The sequence below is a fragment of the Protobothrops mucrosquamatus genome, unplaced genomic scaffold (assembly GCF_001527695.2).
Source record: "Protobothrops mucrosquamatus isolate PMUCROS unplaced genomic scaffold, P.Mucros_1.0 scaffold_69, whole genome shotgun sequence".
Taxonomy (NCBI): Eukaryota; Metazoa; Chordata; class Lepidosauria; order Squamata; family Viperidae; genus Protobothrops; species Protobothrops mucrosquamatus.
In genome coordinates this window covers 329,514-353,997 of record NW_015386145.1, presented here as the reverse complement: position 1 = coordinate 353,997, position 24,484 = coordinate 329,514, and the positions used below count along the sequence as shown (strand labels likewise).

Here is a 24,484-nt window from a genome sequence, read left to right as displayed (position 1 = left end):
ACAAATATGGAAAACAAATTTGCTGTGGTTATGGGAAATGTATTTGTCAGAAGGAAGATCTGACAAATAAACATAAATCAAAATGAAAATAGCAACTAAGCTCATTCAATAACTTCATCTCCAAAGGTTCATTTTATATTAAAATCTGGAAATACCTTTTCTGCCTTTTAAAATTGTACAGGACCTTCAGTCGTTCAATATCTATCCAAAGCCACCAGTATTTTTCTCCCAAAGTTCCTCTGATGAATTTTTTAAATCTTTCAAATTCATGTCTGTTACCAATGTCATATGTCTTGTGCCTAGCACACCAAGCAGCTCTGGTTTCAGTGTTCTTTTCTGATTTTTCAGAAATTTCACTCTTCACATCCGTTCCATCAACTGTTCCATCAACCGTTCCATCAACAAAAGAAGACTTTTCAAAGACTGGCTCTATGGACTTTTCACTGCTTGCTAACTCATATATAAACACTCTAGTTGTTTTACTGAAATTGATGTCAGAAGGACTGTCTTCAGGTGGCTGACCAGTGACTACTGCAACAGAGTTTTTTAGTATATATTGAACATAGGCGAAAGAAAACTCATCCAAAGTGTGAAAAGATGCCAATTCTTGATATTGGATGAAGTCTTCACTCTTCCCCTCCTGAGGGGTAAGATCCCAGTCTTGTCCTAAGTAGGCTCTTAATAATGTGCGTGAAGGAGTATCAGGAAGTGACAAAGAATAACCCTCATCTCTGTGTCTTCTGGCTTCTATCTTCTGAAGAAGTGGGACATCAGTTAAGCTGGGCTTCTTCTTAACTCTGGATTCAAATCCTGCATGAAAATCACAAATCAGTCCTCCAAAGACCACCAACATACTAACATAAACATGAATTCAAGTATATAAAAATTGTCATATTTCACTGTCCAGAAATGGCTTCTTTCCTCAGACCTTTCTATAAATCAGAACCTAACTATGAGTAGCTGAATTAATATTGTTTTACAATAAGAGCAAAGAACTGCACCAAGTCACCATAATTTGTTTCCTATCATATATGTCTGACTTTATTTATCAGCCTGAATGTGAAAGAAAAGAATGTCTAGACTCTAGAGGTATGCAAAAAAAAATATATTAAAGTGGGGCAGGGGCAATATTTTCTTTTGAACTCAGAAGTAACCATTATATTCCAGAGTTTGGGGCAAACAGTTTCAGGCCAGGCAATTCAGCAGAGTCAAAACCTAGTCAACTTTTATTGATATAATATTTAGACAAAATAAAGTCTAGATGGGTTCAGTAGGCAAGTGTGGGTTGTTTCCACTATTCTCCAAACAAGTCCCACCACAACATAATATTTGGTGTTCTTTCTGCCCACAATTTTGTTTATCTATTTTAATTTATACATCAAACTTCTTAACCTCCCATCCCCCTCATACTGAGGCTCTTTCCCACTATCTTTCCAGCAATTTCCCACCCACACCCCTCTCAGCTGCTGTTGGTGTCACAGCCTGGCATATTCTACCCGCCAACCAGCCAATAAGCCAACCAACCAATGTCTCCAATATCTCCCCTCTATCTCCCTCCTCTGCTAATATCCTTAGGTTTGCCATTACTTATTCTGGCACACAATTTTGCCTGGAATATAACAGTTCCATTTCATGAACAGGAAAAGGTACTGTTTTGCCCCCTGTATGGACCAAAAACACCCAAAGCCTATGTGACATACTATGTTAGTTTGAAGCCAGTGCTTCTGTGTGGATACAAGGTCCCATCTTATTTATCTTTGGCTCCTCTTGTATATTTACCAAAAATCATGCGGCCCATAAACATAAATACTCATAAAAATCGTAAATTTGTAACATTGTATCTTCTCAAGAGAAAAATGTTTTTTTAATCTCAATTTTAAGCCTCTTGCACTTTATTTTTTCAATTCTGTGCTTATATTACAGCTGCAAGATTTTCCCATCACATTACTATACTGCTCCTGAATAAACACAATGAAAGGACTTGTATGACATATATTCCTTAGGGATTAATTAAAGAACACCATGTAAGGAAAGCCAGGGGATTAATATGGACATGCTCGGTACTCTGTAAGTAAATGAAAGAATGCAAAAATACCACTTCCCTAAATTTTTAGAGCAAGTACAATAAAAAGCAGTTTTTCTGCCACGAATTTATAAACCAGTAATAATGAAGCTAGCATTATTGCAGCTACCTAGCATTCCAAATCATACTAATTAAATCTGGTTGCAATATAGATAAATTTTGGTGGCACCATTTCTTAGCTTTTCAAAATTCAAAACCTTGACTAAGAATGGAAAAAATGTTTTTTCTCCCAGAAGTCTCCTGGTTCCAGTCCCAACCTCAACCCTCCTCAAACTTCAAAATGACTGTGGTCAGCACAATTTTAGTTCATTTTTGGTATTTTTTTTGCCATTTAAGAATGGGAACAAGTGTCTTCTGAGAAGCCAATCATTGTTCTTGTAACCCATCAACACATCCCAAAATTCCCTTTTCCCAATTGTGATCTCAGTAGTGTTTGTTGCTCCATAGGAGAGGATTTAAAGTTGGTAAATTGTCTCTAGAAACATCTTGTTCCCGTTCCCAGTTTTAAGGTGTAATTAATAACAAAAAAAAGAGCAAAATCAGTTGACTCTGTCTTCTGAGTGACATGCCTGTTATGATCCTTTGGAGCTTTGCAAGACTAAATTTTGCCTTAATACCTCAAATTTTGTTCTTTCCTGCTGTAAATGCATCTTGCCCACAAATACTACTTACCTAAGTGACCACTGCAAGTACCAGCATTAACAATGGATGAAGAGCTATACAGTTCTTGAGACTTTATATCTGAAGATAAACGTACAATATAACATTGTTAGGAAAGAATTGGGAGGAAGAGGACAATAGATGGGTAGGAGAAGGAAGTGTGTCTATTACAGGGGAGAAAGGCTGGGTGACATCGTCCAAAACCATGGGGTGAGAGGTATTATCAATATGCCGAACATATCCAACTTTACATCTCCATCCCTGGTGATCCAAGTAATACTGTAATTGCCCTATTATGGTGCTTGGAGGCTGTAGGGTTTGCATGGGGGATAACAGGCCTAGTCCCTGGTGAGATGGAGGGGCTGTGGGTTCAAAGGGCTCTGGGATTTGGGGATTTAATCATCCTTAGTTCTGGAAGGGGTTGCACTACTCTAGACAGACCCAGTACGCAATCTGGGGTTCTCCTGGACTCACAAATCCTGCTCGGAGCAGATGGCAGTCATGGCTAGGAGACTCTTTGCGTCACTTCATGTTGTGTGCCAATTACATCCTCTCATGAGACCCTGTGCATAGTCACTCATGCCCTGGTTATCTCCCAGTTGGATTACTGCAACACACTCTGCATAGGACTATTCTTGAAGAATATTCATAAGCTACAACTGGTACAGAACACAGCAAGGCAGATAGTTCTGGAGACTTCTTGGATGCAACATATGACACCAGTGAGATGCGAGCTGCACTGGTTGCCACTTTGCTTCCAGGTCCAATTCCAGGTGATCATTACTTTAGCCCTTTATGGCATGGGCCCAGGGTATCTGAGGAACCACCTTACCCTGTTGGAATTAACCCACCTCACTCGTTTCAGTGGAAAGGGCCTACTTTGGATCCCATCAGTCAATTTCAGCTGGCTGGTTCCAGGAGAAGAGCCTTTTCTGCTGTGGCCCCCACATTCCAGAATGTTCTCCCACCAAAGGTGAGATCTGACCCCACACTCCTGACCTTTCAGAAGAGCCTAAGCATTTGGCTCTGCTGTTTGGCCTGGGGCCCCAACAGGGTGGTTCACAGGATAGAGAGGATTCTCCTCCCCAGGCTGTACATCATTTTCTTATTTTAATTTTAATATTTTTATTCTAAATATGATTTGTTTTTTGCACTTTTTAATCCTTATTATATTGTAAGCTGTCCAAAGTCACTGTATTAGTGAGATGGGTGGCATAGAAAGTCAATAAATAAAATAAATACATAAATAGATCATTGCTGCAATAAACTATATTTTCCAAACTACTTCCATATTGCTGCCCCCAAATTACATAAAAGTGTCTGTAAAGATGAAATCATTAGGACGAGCTCATCTAAAAAAGGCTTTATTTCTTTGATTCGAACCTGGGCTGTCTGCATGTTAGGCAGATGTATTAACCTCTAGGCCACAGGCTCTTTCCCACTTTGTCAGCTATGAGACAGGGGAGAAGAATTATCTTGAGTTTGGTGCACCCTGTCGACCCAAATATGGGAGAAAGGAATCTTTTGCCTGTATCAGCTCAAACTAGAGCCATCCACAGGCTTAGCAGTCGCAACTGCGACATCATATGTGTTTTTCAAAATTTGGATTGCTAACAAAGAATTAAGGGAGAACTGGAATAGCCATTTCGAACTTCTTAGTTCTTTTCAACCAGACATACCCTTCTGAAATGGCTATTCCAGTTCTCCCTTAATTCTTTGTTAGCAATCCAAATTTTGAAAAACACATATGATGTCGCAGTTGTGACTGCTAAGCCTGTGGATGGCTCTAGTTTGAGCTAATACAGGCAAAAGATTCCTTTCTCCCATATTTGGGCCAACAGGGTGCACCAAACTCAAGATTATATATGAATATATATATATTCATAAAACAAACCACGATAAAACTAAAAAACAGAAAACCTGATGCTACATCTCACTTCTCTGATGCTATCTGCATTCTCATCTCACCCTGTTCTCATTCTATCTCTAATTGCATGTTTCTATGGAGGTTTCTCAATTAGTATCAGTAAGGTATGCACAACAGTTACATCATTCAGTATATAAACAATTACTACATTATGGCCTTCTTCCTAGATTAAGGTTCTCCATTAAGGCTCCACAGAAATAATAGTAGTTGTGGTTAAGGAGAATTTATCTTACTTGTCCCTAAAAATTCATGAAAGGCGATCAACAAGTTCTTGCAAAGTGGTGAAAAGGAGAAAGAGAATAGGTTGAAGGACTCAGAAGAAAAATAATGTCAGTTTTTATAAAAAGATGAAATAGAGCAAGTTGGAAAAAACAACACTGATAGACTGGTTGATTGATTTAGTTTGTAAGGCTACCCAATTGTTCATTCATCCATGTCTACCACCCTTACATATAATTTCCAATAGTTAATATTACCTTCACATATAGACAATGACTTTGGAGGATCAGTTAAAAAACGAACATGAGAAGATGTCACAGGACGAGTAATGGAATCAGTAGTGATCATGTTCTGACTTTGCTTGGCTAGAGTAAACCAATCCTGTGTCTGAGTAACGGTAGCCTATTGAATAAAACATTTGGTGGTTTATTTATAAAGTAAGCGGAGAAGACAAGTGGCAGATTTGAAAGGAGAAATTTTGGATACAAAAATCCAAAGGAATATGTGACATAAGGTAAGGAAATCATTTAAGCACACTATATCCCAATCAAGTCAAATAAAAATAAATACAGTAAATAGTTACCAATTAATACTATTTATGCTATGGTTTCTATCAGGCAAAAACCGAAAAACCTGGTGCTTGTTATCAATAAAAATGTTTTAATTAATTTTATTAATTTTTATCTCACAATAAACTGATATTCAACCCAAAAGCTTTACTGTAGTCAGAATGAAAGCTGATAGTTTTTTCCCCCCTCCAGGGCTACCTGATCTAATTGGAAAAGATCCCTGTTGTGTAGTTATTGAAATGTCCAGAGTGCAAGCAAAAGAAAAAAGAGCAACTGTGTTTCATAACAATGTAAAAACCAGTCGACTTTGGAGTTATTGCAGGAATGAACTTTTTTTTTTTATTGAAGAACACAGTCCCTTGTGGATGCTCTCTTGGGGACTATATTCCATGGTTGGAGAACCTACAGTTGTTAGTGGATGGGACAAAAGGGACAGGGCTACAGTTGTCCTGGTCCATCACATTCTTTGTGCTCTCCTTTTTCACTTTTTCACATGTTCCTTTTCTCTCCCCCTCTTCTTCTAGATATGTTAAAGTTAGAAAAGAGATTCAGTTTTCACAATAACAGTTGGCACAGCAAGGGATTTGTCAGAGCCCCAAGTGGTAAAAGAGGAAGTAAAGAAGAAGAAGGAGACAACTAGGGAAAAGAAGGTTGTCATTTGATCCCCAACTGCCTCCCTTATAATACCCTCCTGGCGTGAGAATTTAACTTAAGATTTTTTTTCAAAGTTTGTCATGTAGACGTTGAGGGAGGGAGGCTGAACACTTGTAGTTCCTCTAAGTCAGGGGTGTCAAACTCAATTTCATTGAGGGCCGCATCAGCATTGCAGTTGTCCTTGGGGGCCCGGGGTGTATGGCCAAGGTGGGTGTGGTCTACTGGGTGGGCATGGCCAGCTCTACATTGTTTGCGTCAATGGTGCCTGTGGGGGCCTGGGCAGGAGTGCGACAGATCTGAGGGTCTCTGGCAGAAGGGGGTGGGACCAGGGCAAGTGCCAAGGCATGGTCCATTGGAGGAGCCTCACTGTTCCTCTCAGGCCATGTGGTGGGGGGCTGGATGGTGGTGCGGGCTGCCCAGAGCCCTGGGCAGCGGAGGTCAAATGCCCAGCCTGGCCCTCAAGCACCCATGGCACCAAGCCTAGCCCCACTTCCACAAGGGGTGTCCAGCTGCCTCCTCCTCAAGGCTGCTGCTGCTGTGCTTGCTCTCCTTAGCCAGGTTGTTCATGATGGGCAAAGTCAGAGGGAGACTGAATGTGTTTCAGCATAGATGGCCACCACAAAATTGGACATTGGCTCCCGGCTGGCCGGCCTGGGCAGGGCCAAGGCAGTGGGGGCCGTTCCCTCACTGTTTCCAGGATGGCTTCGCGGGCCACATGAAACCACTTCTCAGGCCGCATCCGGCCCCCGGGCCTTGTGTTTGACATGTCTGCTCTAGGTTTTCTACTTTAGTAGTGCGCTAGACTGAGGAAACCTTCATTCAAAACTCTATTCAGCTAGGAAATCCCCAGGTAAGGATAGGCCAGTCATTCTCTCTCATCTTAACACATTTCTTTAGGGTGATAACATGAATAAAATAAACGGTAGGCATCAACTAGTGAGAAAATGGGAACATTAAGAAGGATACATTTATATTCCATACCCCTCTACATTTCATTTTTTTATTTTAAAAAATAATATATTATTTACTGCTCTGCAATCTGAGACATACATTAAAACATACACAACAATGAAAATGTATGCTTAAAAATGACTTAAAACCAAGTCAGCCAAATCCAAGAAGGAGGCACCAGTCCACTATAAGAAATTTATAGGCTAATGCTACAGACAGAACTTTTGCTGCTGCCCTTGGAACATCCAAACGTTGGTCACTTAAAAGAAAATACTGATCTCCTCATATGATGAGGGAAATTAAAGTTCCTAATAATTTGGGGTTATAAATTCTGATAATGAATGTGGATGAAAGTGGGCATTTTAGTAGATTCAACCACTGTGTTTGAACATATACAGGTATGATTTTCATATGGGAGACTGTAATATCTTCTAGTTATCACCCTGTTGGATAACACATCAACTTGAACCAGAAGGAAATAAACCTCCCACTTTTACTTTATTCTACATAGGATACTCTTATTTATAACACTCAATGTATTTTACCTGGCCAAGAGAAACGTAGAACCTTTTCATAATCAAGTCATCTTCATTTTCCTCAGGGCTTTCTATGGAGGGTGGACTTTTTGAGAACCAAGGATAATAGGTTTTGTCTATAACAAAACTGATCCCAGTTTTGCTCCATTCCACCTGTGAAATAAGTTTAGCTAATCTACAGGGAAGTGACAAATAGCATAAAATAATTTAAGGTTACCCAGATAATATTAACATCAACAAAATTACTGCTCTTTTAAAGAAACCAAAACCTCAAAGAGATTGTCTTAATTCATTATGTCTATAATTTAATGCTATTCAGAGTTTAAATGTTTTGAAGGGTATCTGCAGACTTCAGATTAGATTCATCTAGAAATCTTCAAGAAAGTCACTCCTGCATTTAGGAACTAGCAGTAGAAACTTCAAGTGTCTTTCTTCCTGCTTTTTCAGGTTAATGGACTCTTTGCCATTCTTGTTAATTGTAATGCACTTTTCAAGAGTTACACTATTTCTTTCTCTCTCTGCCCTGAACTGCATCAGCTTCAGCCCTTACAGCTAGTCAGTACTGCTAGGGTGGAACCTGAAGACACTATGTTTAATTGATCCAGATTTGCAAAGAAGCTACAGTCTTAGTTCTTCTGACCCAGACATGTCAAACCTGCGACATCAAGTGACATCGCACGACATATCGGAACTTTTCCCCCATTGCCGGCAATGGGGTGGGCGCGGTTTCATCATGACACGCTTGTCGTGACACAGCCCGCAGGCCGGCAGTTTGACACACCTGTTCTGACCCTCATATGGTCTCACAGCTGAATCACTCATTTTTTAAAAAAATGAGATCCAGAACTCACATAGACTTATTTCACAGCTGCAGAACACCGCTGGTTCATATTAAATGGTGCTTCACTTAAGGACACCTAGATCCCGTCTCGCAGTTATGGCTATTGAGCCAGATACCACCTATTCTGTACCTATGCATTTGTTTTTTCCTGCCTAAGTGCTTTTCTCACCACTGAACTGCATCTTGTTGTATGGGCAGTTTATTTTCCCTGTATCAAAAGGATTATATTATGTTTTCCTTAAATGCTGCCAATACTTCCATTTTTAAGAATAGCAGATATATTAATATACTTACCAAATGAGGTAAAAATGTGGTAAAATGAGATATAATGCAAGAAATGCTTAAATTAATTGCAGTAATACTTAAATATAGACCATGACTTTTTAGTCACACATGATTGCTTGTAAAAGTGACGTAGTGAGAAGCTATAAAAATAATGTTAGTTTCATTGCTATTATTCTCATAAGCCATTAAAATTATATATGTTTGGCCAAAAAAATCCAGTTTTTGTTGCTGTTTTTGAGATAAACTTGCAGCTTTAAAACTTAGATTCTAATTAAAATACCTGTATTCAAAGTAGCAATCACTCTCTAAAAATGCTGGAAATCTTTTCTTTTTAATCCATTCAATAGCTTGTTCTCGGTTCAGACTCTAACAAAAGAAAACATGTTCTTTAAGTTTTATTTCCTGTATTATTAACAAACAGGATGGTATAATCCAATAATTTCCAAACTCTTTATAGGAGCTCAGTGGATCCTAGAAACATACACACAAGGTATTTCATTACTCAACTAGGTAACATCATCAGTGCTACTTCTATCAAGCTGTGCAGTTAATTGGAGATTTGTATCTGACACTGTTGGGCAGACCATGCTCCAGTAGGCATTCATGCAGAAAAAAATACTTGTTCTTTGGCTGAGGCTTGCCTAAATGCAAATTTATCCTATTTGCATGCTGTCTGAAGCGTTTGATGCCCATATGTGTACCTATAAAAGAGAATACTTATAGCTCAGGGGTGCTTGGTGCTCTCAAGCTTGGTTGGTTTTTTTGCTGACGTTTCCCAACTAAGGAAAATCATCAGTGTAACATTATCAGTAGCACTGATGACGTTATCTAGTCAGGTAATGAAATGACTGCAAGAAAACAACCAAGGTCACAGAGCATCAAGAATCCCACAGTAAGAAAGATTGCTTGTCAGGATTCATTCCCTGAGCAAAACAATGCTCCCTAAGCAAAGGATGGAATCTGGAAAAAGACCTGTTTCTTAGAATTCATTTTTATGGAATTGTACTGGAATGATATCCTCTGGCATCCAGGGACATAAACATTCTGATCCTGCCATAAAATGCATTTTGATAGAGTAGCATAAAATTGTTCCTGTCTTGCTAGAAGTTGTCTTTCCTCTTGTGGCTTACTGATAATGATTTCTGGAAAGGCTGAACATGGCTTCTTTACTTTAGCCAGTATTTCTGGATGTAATCAAATACATTTGTACTTATTTATGCTCAAAACAAATTCCTTGCTTTTGTCTCCATATCCATGAGAAAATAAGACATGCCAAAGTCATATTTCTCATATTAGTGGAAACAGCTTCCAAGATATCTTGTCACTTTTATAAAGGAAAGTTATATTGACTCCTATATTGTATTCATTATTCTTCATTTAAGATTGCACTATGAATATTTTTGTTGTTATAATTCAATATTCCCAAACCTGGCATTATTAAATGTTTTGCAATTACAGTTGTCAGGATTTCTAGCAATGATTTGACTAGATTAGCTGAGAATGCTGAGAACTGCAGATCCAAGACATCAGGAGCTAAGAAAGGCAGTGATAATTGTTTAGCTCAGTATTGCTCAACATTGGTGTCTTTCAGTCTCTAGCAGAATTCTGGGTGTTGAAGTCCACACTTCTTAAAGCCGCCAAGTTGAGAACCACTCGTTTAGATAGTAAAAATCATGCACATGTGAAGTTTGAATGGAGGGAAGGAAAGTCCTAATAAATAGAATTATTTGTTTACTTCCATGCTTGAACAAAGCCCACACGCACACACCCACACACATATGTATCTATAATTTTCAATCTTCGCATCATCCCATTTTTAATTTGAAATGGCCCATGTCACAAATACATATTGGGTTCCCTAAATATTCTAAAAATAATTCAAGCTATAATTCCAAATGGTTGAATTTAACTTTTTGCACAGAACTTATTAATGGCTCTTTCCACATGAGTGCAGTTTCCAAGGATGACAGGGTCCTTAAAAACATATGGAATATACAGTTAGACATGTATAGAACCAGACAATGTCACATATATGACAACAATATAGTGCAAATTACACAAAATATGTAATCTGCATCAAGGATATCACAATGCATGACATCATCAAGGCTTATAATCAGATGTTATTGGCAAACATATAAACTCAAACTTTTAGATTTACTCACAGAAGTCAGGGTGGGAATGGGAGTGGATCCCTACTCACTGACATTCCATACAACTTTCTTCCCAGGATGGCTATAAATTAAGTTTTAATTACTCCTTTTGAAGGAGCTATACTTCTAGTAAAGTCAATACTCTTGAAACCTAGCAACTTTTTAAACACCTGGTGTAATCAGAGGAATCATTGCAAGATCAAAAGTTTTTAACATCAATCTGATTAATTAAATATGGAGCCCCAATTAATACAGCAAGATTTCAGAGTTGGTTGTACAATATATCATATTTCCATGACTGCTTCTTAAAGGCAGAATAATAACTCCAATTTATTCTTACCATGGTTGAATAATTTGGATTAAAACTGAAGGCCGAGGAAGGGGGAGTGCTAATATCTTTAGAAAAAGAGGTTTGTATCTTTGTCTGCCTTGTAACATCATAAATGGGATTTCGAGGTTTCTGTTCCCGAAGCATTTGTTTTAGCTGGTTTTCCATGCACTGTGGGACATCACTAGCAACTTCAAAAATTCCAAAATCAGAATTAAATTGAATTGGTTCTGCAAATGTCTGTTAAACATGAAAAGTGAAAGATTAGGATTCAGAAATAGCACAACACTGAAGAGATATAATCTAACCATGCATTTTATAAATAAACTAATGGCCTGCTTGTATTCCTCTTAAACTATCTGATAGTTTAATTTTAGAGGGTTTCCCCCTCTTAACTATATTTTTATAGCCTTGGGCTTTGTTTTTCTAACTTTCTGGAACAGTGATTTCTGCCTATAAAAAAATTAACATATCCATTATTAATGCCATTCAGCAGAGGAACAGAAAAATTAATGCATGTTCACAGTTATTACACCCATTCAAGCTCCTACCACTTAACCCATTCTGCAGTAATTGAAGTGTTTTTTCATAAAAAGGGGAAATATGACTGCAACCTTTTAGCACCTGGAGTTTACAGAAAATGTACCTATAAGTACATTTTAAAAACTATTGAACCTTCCCCAAACGGTAGAATTTACCACTATTCTCTGAGCATTCAGGGCCAACTGACAACTTTGTGCTGCTGTCTGATGAGAGGAAAAAGCTCATAGATTCTTCTTGGCAGAGAAAATAAAACAGTGATAAGAAGTAACTATCAATTTCCTGCCTTTTCCTGACTGCTTAAATTAGCTGCCTGAAGTAGCTCCTTCTTTCTTTGTTGAATTGGCCTTGAGATAACAAAGTTATTATTCATAAGTATCATAAATTTGTGATTGCTAACATTTCTTGGGGAAAAAATATGCAATGCACTAATGTCAAGCCAAAGTTTCTGTTTTTATTTAAATTGGAGGGAATACAAATTAAAATAACAAAAAGAATAAACTTTTAATTGCAAATCATTGAAGATATGCTAGTTTATGTGAATATGTGAACAAAGCATGTAAATTCTACAATCTGGAACTATTTTAACAGATGCTAGATAATTTTAGTTATGTGTTATTTATATAGAAAACTAACCAAGGATAACATTAATTAATCACTTGTATCTATTTTTAATTTCAACTCTGGCAATGGAGCCCAAAGACCCATTTTCCAAAATGCATTCCAATTAATTAAATCGAAAACATCTGGATCTTCTAATGTAATAAAACAGATGCCAATAACAATGTTTTAAATATAAACTGTATTGTCATCTTGGATGCTTGACTACCAATCAATTATAATGTATATAAAGGGATGGAATGAAAAAACTAATAGTCTTCGCCAATAAGCCTAGGCCAAACTACTAAGTTAATCAAAGGCATATGTTTCAATCCAACAAGTGACTTCACTTTTCTGAATCCGATCCTACATAGGCAAGGAAGCTCGGAGCATGGGAGGTGTCATATTTGACATCTCAGAGCTCTGAACATATGTTGATCAATTGAATCCAATTCTTCCCCTTCTGTACAGCTGATGCAAACTGCAATCACCTGCAATCAACATAGCAAGATGGAGGGAAATATTTGTTGGTAAAACCTACTCCTTATTTTAAAAAACCATGTGGTACCTCATGCATGTGCATAAAATAAGCAATATATGATAAATGTACATACAATAAACATGAGTTACCAACTGACTTCTGATTTAGTCAGACATGATCCCACCACATATTTGGCAGAACATATATTGAAAGGTCTGCAACATGTGCTGTGATTAGGATTCATTCAGATTCATTCCTGTATTTCTAGATAATAAGATTGTTAAGAGGCAGAAGCAAGGTGTGCAAAAAGACCAAATTACTGAGGTGCAGTAAAAAAAAATAGGGTACAATATTTGAGCAATAACTCCACTATCTCTAATCTATATATGAGGAGTCAAACTTCATTTAATCAAATAGTGATTTATACAAAAACATTTTAAACATGCTTGGAGGTATGCTAAGATCATTCCCACAATTTGAGTCCCTACAATTGCTTTGACAGCAAGTCCCACCAAGGCCAACTAAATGCAGCTAATAATCACTGATTGAGGAAGTGATAGTCTTGGGTATCTGAAGGACACTAGATTGAAAAGCATACTATGGTATTATTTCATATTACTTGTCTATTTACCTATTCATTCATTTATTTCTATGCTGCTCTTCTTCTTGAGAGAGGTCAGAGAGGTACACAAAAGGACAAAACCATCAAGAACTGGGTCAACAATTCTGTTTTCTATTAGAGCTAGAAAATGAACAGGTAGGCATTCCGTTCTTCTTTAAGACAGCATGGTGGCCAGTTATAGGCTGGTAGGCTATTGTTTTATAGAATCAGTGTGCTGTCCCTGGAAAGGTCTACTCTGTGCTATTTACACTGTGATCTGATCCAACTACAAAATGTTTTATATTAGATATGTTCTGTCTCTCATCCGTTTCTTTCCATATTGTGCCTGGACTAATCTGCATTGAGTTTTAAAGAAGTATATAATGAAAACATTTTATTGCTAATTATATGTATATATTAAATACATATTTACAATTTCAGATGTACATAGATATATACTATAAATCTAATCAAAATTCACATTTCCAAAATGAATGGAGGATATATTAAAATGGAAATGATAACTTCTGAGCTGAGAAATCTGAATGGTTCCAATCAGCACATTAGCCAAAGATATATGAATTTGGTCAGTTTGTACTGGAGTTCTCAAAAATAAAATTCAAGTGTCGTCATTTGATATAATTCATAACGAAGAAGTATTTAAGGGCTACTTCTGTAGCTTAGCAGTAGACCATCCATTGGTTGGCTGCATAAAACAAAAGTGCCAATTTGCAGGATGATTACCAACATTGCAATACATCAGAAACATTTCTTTTTTTGAAAGATTTTCTTGCAGTAGGGTGAACAATTAATAGCATGAAATATTTTTACTTTAACCTTTTGCCTATATACCAATTATTATGCCTGGGTTCTGTTTCCAGGTATCGGTCACATAAACATAACAAAGTTAAAGAACCAAATTGTAATCAGTTTTCACTGGCATTATCCTAAATAATTTCTATGATGAGCTTCAGCAAAATAAAACTGGACGTATTAGACACTCCATATCAACGTTGAATAGAGCAAACTCTCCTGAGAAAACCTAGTGATGATTAGGTCAAGAATTCTCAGCAGATATTCTTAAAAGAACAACAGTTAGTTTTGGCTTTTTCATTCATTGCAGCACGGTTGTCTTAACATTTGTTTCCAGCATGATAATTACTATACAACATTCTTCAGAGGGAGTTTCCTGTAAGGCTTCCACAGTATGTACTGATACTCTGGGAACATGGTTTAGGATTTACGATGATAGGCAGGCAAGCAAGAGGGGCTTGGTAAGTAGGCCAGAATATATTGTATGATTTATATCAGTGGTGGCGAACCTATGGCACGGGTGCCAGAGGCAGCACTCAGAGTCCTCTCTGTGGGCACGTGGGCCGTTGCCCCAGTCCTAGGCCTTCAGCTGGGTTTTATAAAATCTTTTCGCTTTAGGCCTCCGCTGCCGTGTGCAAAAAAAAAAAAAGGTCCCTCAATCAGTCAAATTCAACTTCTCGCAGGAAAAAAAAGATCTTGCAAAGTTGGAATTGATTGATTGAACTTTTTAGTCCCACCCAATCTGTCGTTACCACCGCAGCCATGCCCACCCAATGGGCCACACCCACTGAATTGGCCACACCCAGCCAATGGACCACACCCACCCGGCACCCGATGATGCATAAGTAGGTTTTGGGTTGCAGTTTGGGCACTCGGTCTCTAAAAGGTTCGCCATCACTGACTTATATATTGTATATATAAGTATATATTGTAACAATCAATTCAACCAATTTTATTGGGATAACGATAATGAATACGTGTTTCAGCAAAATGTATCATACTTACTGGGAGACTCAAAAATTCATTGAAGAAATCTACAAGTATGTTGTCAGTTGCTAAATACTCTTCCTGTAAGAACAGAGAAAGACAAAAACATGTGATATGATGTAATGTGTTGGAATAAGAACAGTTCTTCTTATTCTAGAAGTAATTAAGAGTTTCCAGCATTCCTGCAGAATCAGATTCTGGTTCATGTCAGGTCAGATTATGGTCCACGTAGATGAGCATTGCCAGACTAATTAATAATATTCAGCTAAACTGGTAGATTCTTCAGCTGACTGGAACCCTAAGCCAAGGCCTTCTCTATCGTTTGTTGCCTGACCATTTACAAATAACCATCCCTAATGGTACTTTCCCAATGGAGAAGCAGAAGAATCGTTCTCAAGCCAGCCTAATTCCAGTGAAAGTAAATCATTACTCTTCCAGTTAAGGATATTGGAATCTTTATCATAGGAAGATTATATTCCATTATATTACATCCAGCTGTGCCCCCAGGTTGAGTATGTTGGCTGGGGAATAAAGGGAGCTGAACAACAAAACATCTGGAGTGGTAATATATTTGGATTCATCTCCTTTATTGGCAGCTTCAGCTACATTTCCCTTAAGTTTTATGTTTTGGGATACATTGGTTTTGTAACTTTATGAACTCTACCTGTTCAGCTTTCCATTTCCAATTTGGTTACCAACTTAAGGATATTTAAGATTAAACTTAGGTACAACAGCCATCTTTTCTCAACATGACTCTGACATCTCCAATGTAAATTAAGTCCTTTTGCATTAGGTAGTGATTTGGAAGAGGACAAATCTTAGCAAACCTCTAAAATTAATGGGGAGTGAGCAGCAGCACCTTTCAAATAAATTAGAAGCCTCCCATTGGCAGTAAGCTTAGTCTTAGTATTTCGAAGACTTTGCGTGAAAAATGTTATTAAAAACAGGTTACTGTCTCCTATAGCATATTTCACATTTCATCAGTCATAGGGCTGATGACAACACTGTAAATGACAGGATATGACAAATAAAGAAGAATGTTAATGGCTTTACTGGCCCAAGCAGTCCATAGAAAACAAAATCCCTATTAGTTAGAGAATGCAAAGTTGGAGAAAATATGCAGAGATCTATGTGTTATTTGCCCGTGTTATTGAAAATACCAATTGTGAACCTTTTCAATTTTATGACATTGTTCATATGGCTTTCAAAATTGTGTGGGTGTGTATGTGCCTTTGAGTCAAAACTGACTCCTGGCAAGGGCCTGGAAAAATCCCTGGTTTTCTTGGCAAGATTTTTTTCAGAAGTGGTTTGTAATTTTATTTTTAATCTTTTAAAAACCTTTACAATTTTCCATAAGCCTTATTTTAGTATTCCCTTTTAATATGTAATCTACTTTTATAATTCCCTTTGTAATAGTGCTAGCTTCAGAATAATGTAAATTTTAGGAAAGCAAATCTCAAATGTTAGAATAAATCTCAAGACAGAAAAAAGTCCACATTTCATATTTAACACAATGTATTAGCAGCCAAATTTTTATTCTTAAAATTTTAAACTTTATGAAAATCCTGATTGAATAATAATTGAATATTCAACATTCATTGAATAACGAATATTGTTAAAAATGTATGCATTTGATAAGGATACAAATCTGAGCTTCAGAAAAACAGATAACCAATAGATGGCAGCATATAGAAACAGAAATTATAAACCAGTTACTGCCATCTAGTGGATATTTGGATTTTTGCAACAGGAGATCCTCCCCAGCTTTACTGAATATACAACATGTTCATATTGGTGCTATGCATATGTGTTGTTGTAGTGTCAACAGCAATTTTGGTGAGATATTATCAGGAATAACAATGCAAGAAAAATACCTTTCCCATGATAAGAGCCAGCTATGAATCTCTTTCCCATTAAAGAAAGAAATCCTGTTCATGGTTTTCCTATTTTCTATATGGTTCTTAGTTGGAAATGTTCAGACAGTAGTAGCACTGTGAATATGTGAGGAGAGGGAAATCTGTATAAAGATGGCTCCCTTTAGCAATTATACATGTAGAGGAGTCAGTGCAATCAAGGGCAGCTGGTTTTTATTGCTTGCCCCACATTAGGTCTTTTAGTTTTCCTCTACAAGGCAAAAGTTCATATATTCTACATACATGCTTCTAAAATAAGACATTTGCACAGCCTAAGCATTGATTCCATTCCACAGTTTTTGATTTTGAAAATATATTTCTTGCTTAGAAGTAATTTTCTACTAGGCAGTATTTCTCAACCTTGGCAACCGTAGGATGTGTGGACTTCAATTCCCAGAATTCTCCAGCCAGCATGATGGAGAGACATATTTAACCAGCCTGTGAGACACATTTCATAGTCAACTCTACTGGTTTTAAATCTTTGGAAACCCTAATTTGTTTTCAGTGCTGGCTGTGGAAATATCAGCTTCTGTTTCATTAATGCCCAGTTAACAAAAAGATACATATGCATGTAGTCCTTTGGACATATAATAGTCCTTGACTCACAACCGTTCATTTAGTGACTGTTTAAAGTTACAAGGGCACTGAAAAGACTGACTTATGACCTTTTTTCACACTTATGACCTTTGCAATATTGCCATAGTCACATGATCAAAACTCAGACATTTGGCAACTGGCATATATTTATAATGGTTGCAATGTCCCAGCGTCATGTGATCACTTTTTGTAACCTCCTGACAAGTGAAGTCAATGGGGAGCCAGATTCACTTAACAACCATGTTACTAACTTAACAACTGCAGTGATTCGCTTAACAACTGCTGCAAGAAAGCTCGTAATATGGGGCAAATTCATTTAACAATTTTCTTGCTTAGCAACAGAAATTTTGGACTGAATTGTGACCTAAGTCAAGGACTACCTGTAATCCGTTTATGCATATGTCTCGGGCTATAATCCTCTATCTATTTATGTGGCTATATGTTGCACTACAATTGGACTTCTTAGATTTTCAAATTCTTGTGCTTTCTTGAACACTATTAGATTTAGCAGAGCTGTTTATTATCCCAAATATTCAAAGAAGCACTTATTTCTCTACTATTTCTGTTTCCCTACTATTTTGTATATAACAATCTAGCTGCTCTTAAAAGATGCACAATTGGTTTAAGTAAAATTGTTGATATTTTTTTAACTTACTAGAACAGATAAAAGGAGTATATTTTAACTTCAGATAATGAAAATAATGTTTTTTGTGAACATATGATACTGCAGTAATACCACTGCCTAAAACCTTTTACTTTTATCTTTAAAATTATATGTAAAATATATTAAGCTTTTTCTTGTTCCTAACTCCTTGTAAGGGATGGATGGTATTGTACAGTAACAGATATTTCTTCCACAAAATTGATTTGCTCACTCTTAGTATCCTGATAATCATGTATAAATCTTAACTTGGCTGCTAGCTAGAATGCAAACCTCTGCCAGAAAGTTGTGTGCTGATTTATAATCAAGTAACTCACCTACTCTGACAATTCAGTACATTTTTCTTCAATTCCAGATTGCCTCCTATAGGCAGAGCCAAACTGAACTAAACTTGTTCTAGAAATAAGGTCAAATTATTTTGTCCTAAATAATGCATACTTTGTCAGAGCAAAAAGAAGCACATTCTTGAATGAGGATGAAAAGATAGGGCAGGCATAGAATAGAATAGAATAGAATAGAATAGAATAGAATAGAATAGAATAGAATAGAATAGAATAGAGCTGGAAGGGACCTTGGAGGTCTTCTAGTCTACCCCCCTCAAGCAGGAGAACATATATCATCTCGGACAAGTGATTGTCCAGCCTACTCTTAAAAATCTCCAGTGATGGAGCGCCCACCATTTCTGAAGGCAAGCTGTTCCACTGGTTAATTGTCCTGTCAGGAAGTTTCTCCTTAATTCCAGGTTGCTTCTCTCTTTGATCAGTTTCCAACCATTGTTTCTTGTCCTGCCCTCTGGTGCTTTGGTGAATAACGTGACCCCCTCTTCTTTGTGGCAGCCCCTCAAGTACTGGAAAACTGCTATCATGTCTCCCCTATTTCTTCTTTTCTTTAGATTAGTCAGACCCAAGTCCTGCAGCCATTCTTTGTATGTTTTAGTTTTCAGGTCTTTGATCATTTTAGTTGCTCTTCGCTGGATTTTTTCCAGACTCTCAACATCTTTTTTGTGATATGGTGACCAAAATTGGCTGCAGTATTCCAGGTGTGGTCTTACTAGGGTTTTATAAAGCGGTACTAATACTTCGTGTGATCTTGATTCTATGCCTCTGCACACTGCTAGCTCATATTAAAGTGATCGTCCACTAGGACTCCAAGGTCCCTCTCACAGTTTCTGTTTTTAAGCCAGGTCTTGCCCAGTCTGTACTTGTGCCTTTGATTTTTCCTGCGTAAATGTAAAACTTTGCTTTTCTCCACATTGAAACTCATGGTTGTCCCAAAAGTCAGAGCTGAAGAAGCTTCTTGGATGAGAAGCAAAATGTCTTCAAAGAAAAAACAAAGTCCAGTTGCTTTTTGAAAAAATAACCAAAATAATGTCCCCATCTGCATCAAACCATCTCTATTTTTCTTCTGTGTCCCTATGACGTTGCCTTTCTCTATCCTCAAAGTGAACTGGGTTCAAGCTGGCCTAAGCTGTACTGGTATTAAAATAGAGCTTTTCCTCTTATTCTGAGACTAGCCTCAAATTGTGTCACACCTGCTAGGTTTTGTACCTTGAAGGTCAATCCAGGATTGGCAGGGACAGGGAACACAAGTGACAGAGGCAGTACAGGTTTGTGGATCAGCACTGGTTTCATACTTGTATAGCTTTTTATTGACTCAAGAATGGGCAGAGAGCACTATCCACTGCTTAATGGGGAAAGGCTTGAAAAAAAAGCTTCAATCCACTTANAGTCCCATGAGAGAGAGAGAGAGAGAGACAGAAGTGCAAGTGCCTCTGTCTCTGTCTCTCTCTCTCTCTCTCTCATGGGACTTGCCGGAGGGCCGTGGGAGGGCCGCATTTACATAGAGCAGGGAGGGCTGTTCGAGGGCCGGATTAAACCGGGCCGCGGGCCGCAAATGGCCCGCGGGCCGGACTTTGGACATGCCTGTTTTAGAGCATCTAGCAGGCTGAATTATGGAAATGGAAAGTCCTTTAGGGAAGGAAAACCATATTCCTTTCTCTGAAGTGATTCCTTTCTTTAAAGGCCCAACTTGGCCCTCCCTATTCTTCCTATATCAGAATCCGGGAAAGAATTGGAAAGGTGCAGATGAAAAATGGTCATTCAGGCAGGAAGAGATAGAAGATGGTGGTTTCCCTGCCTTGTCCTGCAACTCATCTATGGAAGAAGAAGTTGCATATCAATGGTGGGATTCAGCTAGTTCGCACCAGTTCGGCAGAACCAGTAGCTAATTTTTTGTTGCCCAGGCCCAGAATAGACTTCCGGAAGCGGCATCCACACAGAGAACCGGTTATTCACATATTTGAATCCCACCACTGATTACAATGCTTGTCAATCTTGACATCTTTAACATAACCCAGAATTCTCCAGCCAGTATGCTGGATTGGGATTCTGAGAGTTGACGGTCCACACACCTTAAAGTTGCCAAGATTGAGAATCACTGCTCCATGTGATTGTTTCTCACTCCTTCTGCAAAGGATGTTTGAAGTAAGAGGAAAGATTTTGGAGAGAGGCCTCCATGCTTTCCAGATTAATGCTTCCATTGCATTCTTTTTCAAATTATTAAATATGTCTGTCTTCAATAATATTCAGTTACTATGGAATGAAAAGCATTTGATTTGGTGGAACTTATTTCTGATTCAAAATGTTTTAATGTTCTGCCATCAATAGCATGGTTGCATAATAACATGGTTGCATAATAACATGGTTGCATAATAACATGGTTGCATAAACAGAGAGATAGAGTCAAGATCACATTTAAGACTCTTATCTCTGCAAAAAATGCATGTCAGATACTAGGGATTGATTGTTATAACTGAACGAATAATTATAAATAAAGGGCAGGGAAGATTTAAATGTCAGTTATACTGCTATCAACATAGCTGCTCTATCTGAAAATATGTCAAATACTAGAGTAATTAAATTACTATTTTCAACAATTTGCAATGAAACAGGAAAAACAGTTTACTTACAAATTCATTCTCTCTTATGCAGGGAGGCACTGAAAAATAAACAAAAATAGTATTAACAATGTATCATATAGGTAATAATGAAAGTTCCCTGGACCAGTTATGAAGTTATTAAAGTTATTCAGACAAATAAATTATTGTTCGTTTTATCAGTAGCTGATTATCAGTTATGGCAAAATCAGTTATCGGTAAAAGCAGAATAACTATACAGTAATCATAAGCCCCCATCCCCAAGATCAATACACTGATCATAAGACCCTGTTCACACAACTAGAAACAGCAATAAGAAAATAAATCATATATCCAGATAGTTCCTTCCTTGAAAAAATACTATTTTACTTGCCTATTAAATGCAAGCAGGCAAAATAGTAAGGAATTTCGTGAGACAGATCTCTTTATGAGGTCTATTCATTTTAAAATATTCATGCCAACATATAGGATACTTTCAACATGTTTAGAATGTGTATGTTTGCCATTAAGCAAGAAGAAAGCCAATTTTTAAATGGTTCCTTTCCTACATAAAAAAAGCTTGTTGGTCAGTTTTTAGCAAGTGATAAAACATTTCATCTATCAATTTCTACATATTTTAAACTTGTGATAAGCTTTAAAATATGTAGAAAGAAGCACAATTCTGATTATTTCTCTGAGTCCGCTGGTAATTCTGTAATAAGTTCTAATATTTTTTAAATATCTAATTTTAAATTCTAATTTTGTAAGACAGATGTCAGAGAAATGACCGCTGTGTCAGACTGAATTGGTGTTTCAGAATGAAGTGTCCATGGACATTAGCCGTATAGCAGTATTCCAGTATTTGAAGCAGTATTCCAGTATTTGATGGGCTGCCACAAGAAGAGGGCATCAAACTATTCTCCAAAGCACCAGAGGGCAGGACAAGAAACAATGGTTAGAAACTGACCAAAGAGAGAAGCAACCTGGAATTAAGGAGACACTTCCTGACAGTGAGGACAATTAACCAGTGGAGCAGCTTGCCTTCAGAAATCATGGGCACTCCATCACTGGAGGTTTTTAAGAGGAGACTAGACAGTCACTTGTCTGAAATGGTATAGGTTCTTTTGCTTGAACAGGAGGCTGGACTAGAAGACCTCCAAGACCTCCAAGACCTCATTCTATTCTATTCTATTCTATTCTATTCACTATGGCTTGCTGAATTAACTTTCAGTGAAGAGTAATAGATTTTGAGTTCATAGAGTTAAATTTCTAAGCAAATGTCAGAAGTTCTGAGAGTTAAATGATTCAGAAGAGAAAAACAATGAACTTGGATCTAGAAACCTTTGGTTGGTGATGGGGTATCCTCTGTATGTTCTGTATGTTACTTAACAACAGTTCTTTATATAGCCCCAGTCAACATAGCTAATGTGAAAGAAGCAGGGTTATAGAAAGAGCAGGTTCCTCACTTTTGTCCTTGTCTCAATACTGAGTTTGGTCATGTGTCATAATCTTCCCTGCTCAGTGTTCCATATACTGAATGGAAACCACAATCCTTTGCCCTTGTAAGCAAGGAGAACACAGTAAAGCTTGTTAATGCACATTTATAAAAAATGGTACATTCATGTTTAAAAGTATTTAATTAGGGTGCAAAAGCCCAACTCAAAATTAACCAGAGTTAAACTTCCATTTATTTCAGTGAAATGAGAGTTACTTCATTCTTAGACTGTGTTATTTTGTTTCATTGGGACTTTTCGCTGTGAACCTGATTCTACATTTATACAACCATTTGCCACCACTGGGTCATCAACTAGCCAATCTTAACTGACCCTGACGAAGCTGAGCAGGGTTTCAGTGGAAGACCAGCACAAGATCCCAGGGCTGATAGGCTTAAATCTTCCCGGAAGAAGCCAATGGCAAACCATACAGCTGCTAGGAAAACTGCTCGGTCAAGCACAACTCACTAGAGACTTTATCAGTTGGAAATAATCGAATATTATTCATGAAAATGGAAACCGGAATGGTTTGACGGGAGTCAATTTTAATGTTACCCAGGAATTACAAATGAGGATACCCCAAAATTAATCTGAGTAGTGTTTGAAGAAGAGCAGATCAGGACTTCTATGTTTTTACTGTCCACAAATGATACGTATGGTAGCTAACAAAGTGAGAAAGAGCCTGTGGCATAAGGGACTAATGCTTCTGCTTAACATGCAGACAGTCCAGGTTCGAATCTCGGAAGGGTATGTCTGACTGAAGAAAACCAAATAAGGTTAGAAATAGCTATCTCAGTACTCCCTTAATTCTTAATTAGCATTCCAAATTTTGAAAAAAAATATATGGTTGCAAATAACATAAAAGACAGACGAATGACTCCTGGGAATATCCATGGTACAAAATAAAAATGTGAACACCAGGAGAATATAAGACAGTTAAAAGTTTAGTAAAAACCTTAAAAGCATACAATCATAGGGGCCAAGCTTTCGTCGGATCCTTCCGACATCCTCAGGGCACAAAGTTTTTACTAAACTTTTAACTGTCTTATATTCTCCTGGTGTTCGCATTTTTATTTTGTACCATATATATATATATTTCTGACTACTATCATTTCTGATCGCGCCCTTCCTTAGAACAGTGGAACAACGCTAGGGGGAGAAGGGGGGGGGGGTCGATCTGACATTTTCCAGCGTCCGCTTCTCTCCCACCCTCTCCGGATCACGCTGAGCAAGCCCCGGGCAGCCTCTCAGTTCTGGCACCTACCGGTGGCGAGCTTCTTCTCTCGCATGGTGCGGACGCGCGCCCGGGCTCTGCAGAAGCCCTGCTGTCTCCCCCCACGCCCACTCCCCCGAGTGGAGTTAAAGCCTCATTCTTCTCCGGCGAGCGCGGGGGAAAGGGGGAAAGAACAACACTCCTCCGCTGGGCCCGTTGAAGAGGCTGCCTGCGGCGAACTTCAAGCCGAATTTTGAGCGCACAAGACTTGCCAAGAGTTTGCGCTTGGCCCTTAGCCTGGTTTGTGTGGTCTCACGGCGAAGCTGGGTTGCTATGGAGCTGCGGGTGACAATGCGGGAGGGCAGTTGTTGACCCCAGGCAGGAACATTGGTCGTTAGCGGCAGAGCAGAGGCTTCCCCTCGACTACGCTGCCCAGCCGGATGAAACGAGGCAGAGAGAAGCCAA

At 38.0% G+C, this 24,484-nt stretch overlaps 1 protein-coding gene across 1 annotated transcript in view; it reads right to left on the bottom strand.

The window, feature by feature from the left end:
- Positions 1-24,095, bottom strand: part of RGS22 (regulator of G protein signaling 22) — an 80,882-nt gene extending 56,787 nt beyond the window's left edge. Inside the window, exons 1-9 of the mRNA XM_029283656.1 lie at positions 24,071-24,095; positions 21,368-21,396; positions 15,247-15,309; positions 11,219-11,446; positions 9,006-9,091; positions 7,609-7,774; positions 5,147-5,291; positions 2,756-2,824; positions 156-810 (exon numbers count right to left, since the gene is read on the bottom strand). Coding sequence (XP_029139489.1) covers positions 156-810; positions 2,756-2,824; positions 5,147-5,291; positions 7,609-7,774; positions 9,006-9,091; positions 11,219-11,446; positions 15,247-15,309; positions 21,368-21,396; positions 24,071-24,095 — 1,466 coding nt within the window. The remainder of the gene's footprint in view (positions 1-155; positions 811-2,755; positions 2,825-5,146; positions 5,292-7,608; positions 7,775-9,005; positions 9,092-11,218; positions 11,447-15,246; positions 15,310-21,367; positions 21,397-24,070) is intronic.
- Between the last annotated feature and the right edge of the window lie 389 nt (positions 24,096-24,484).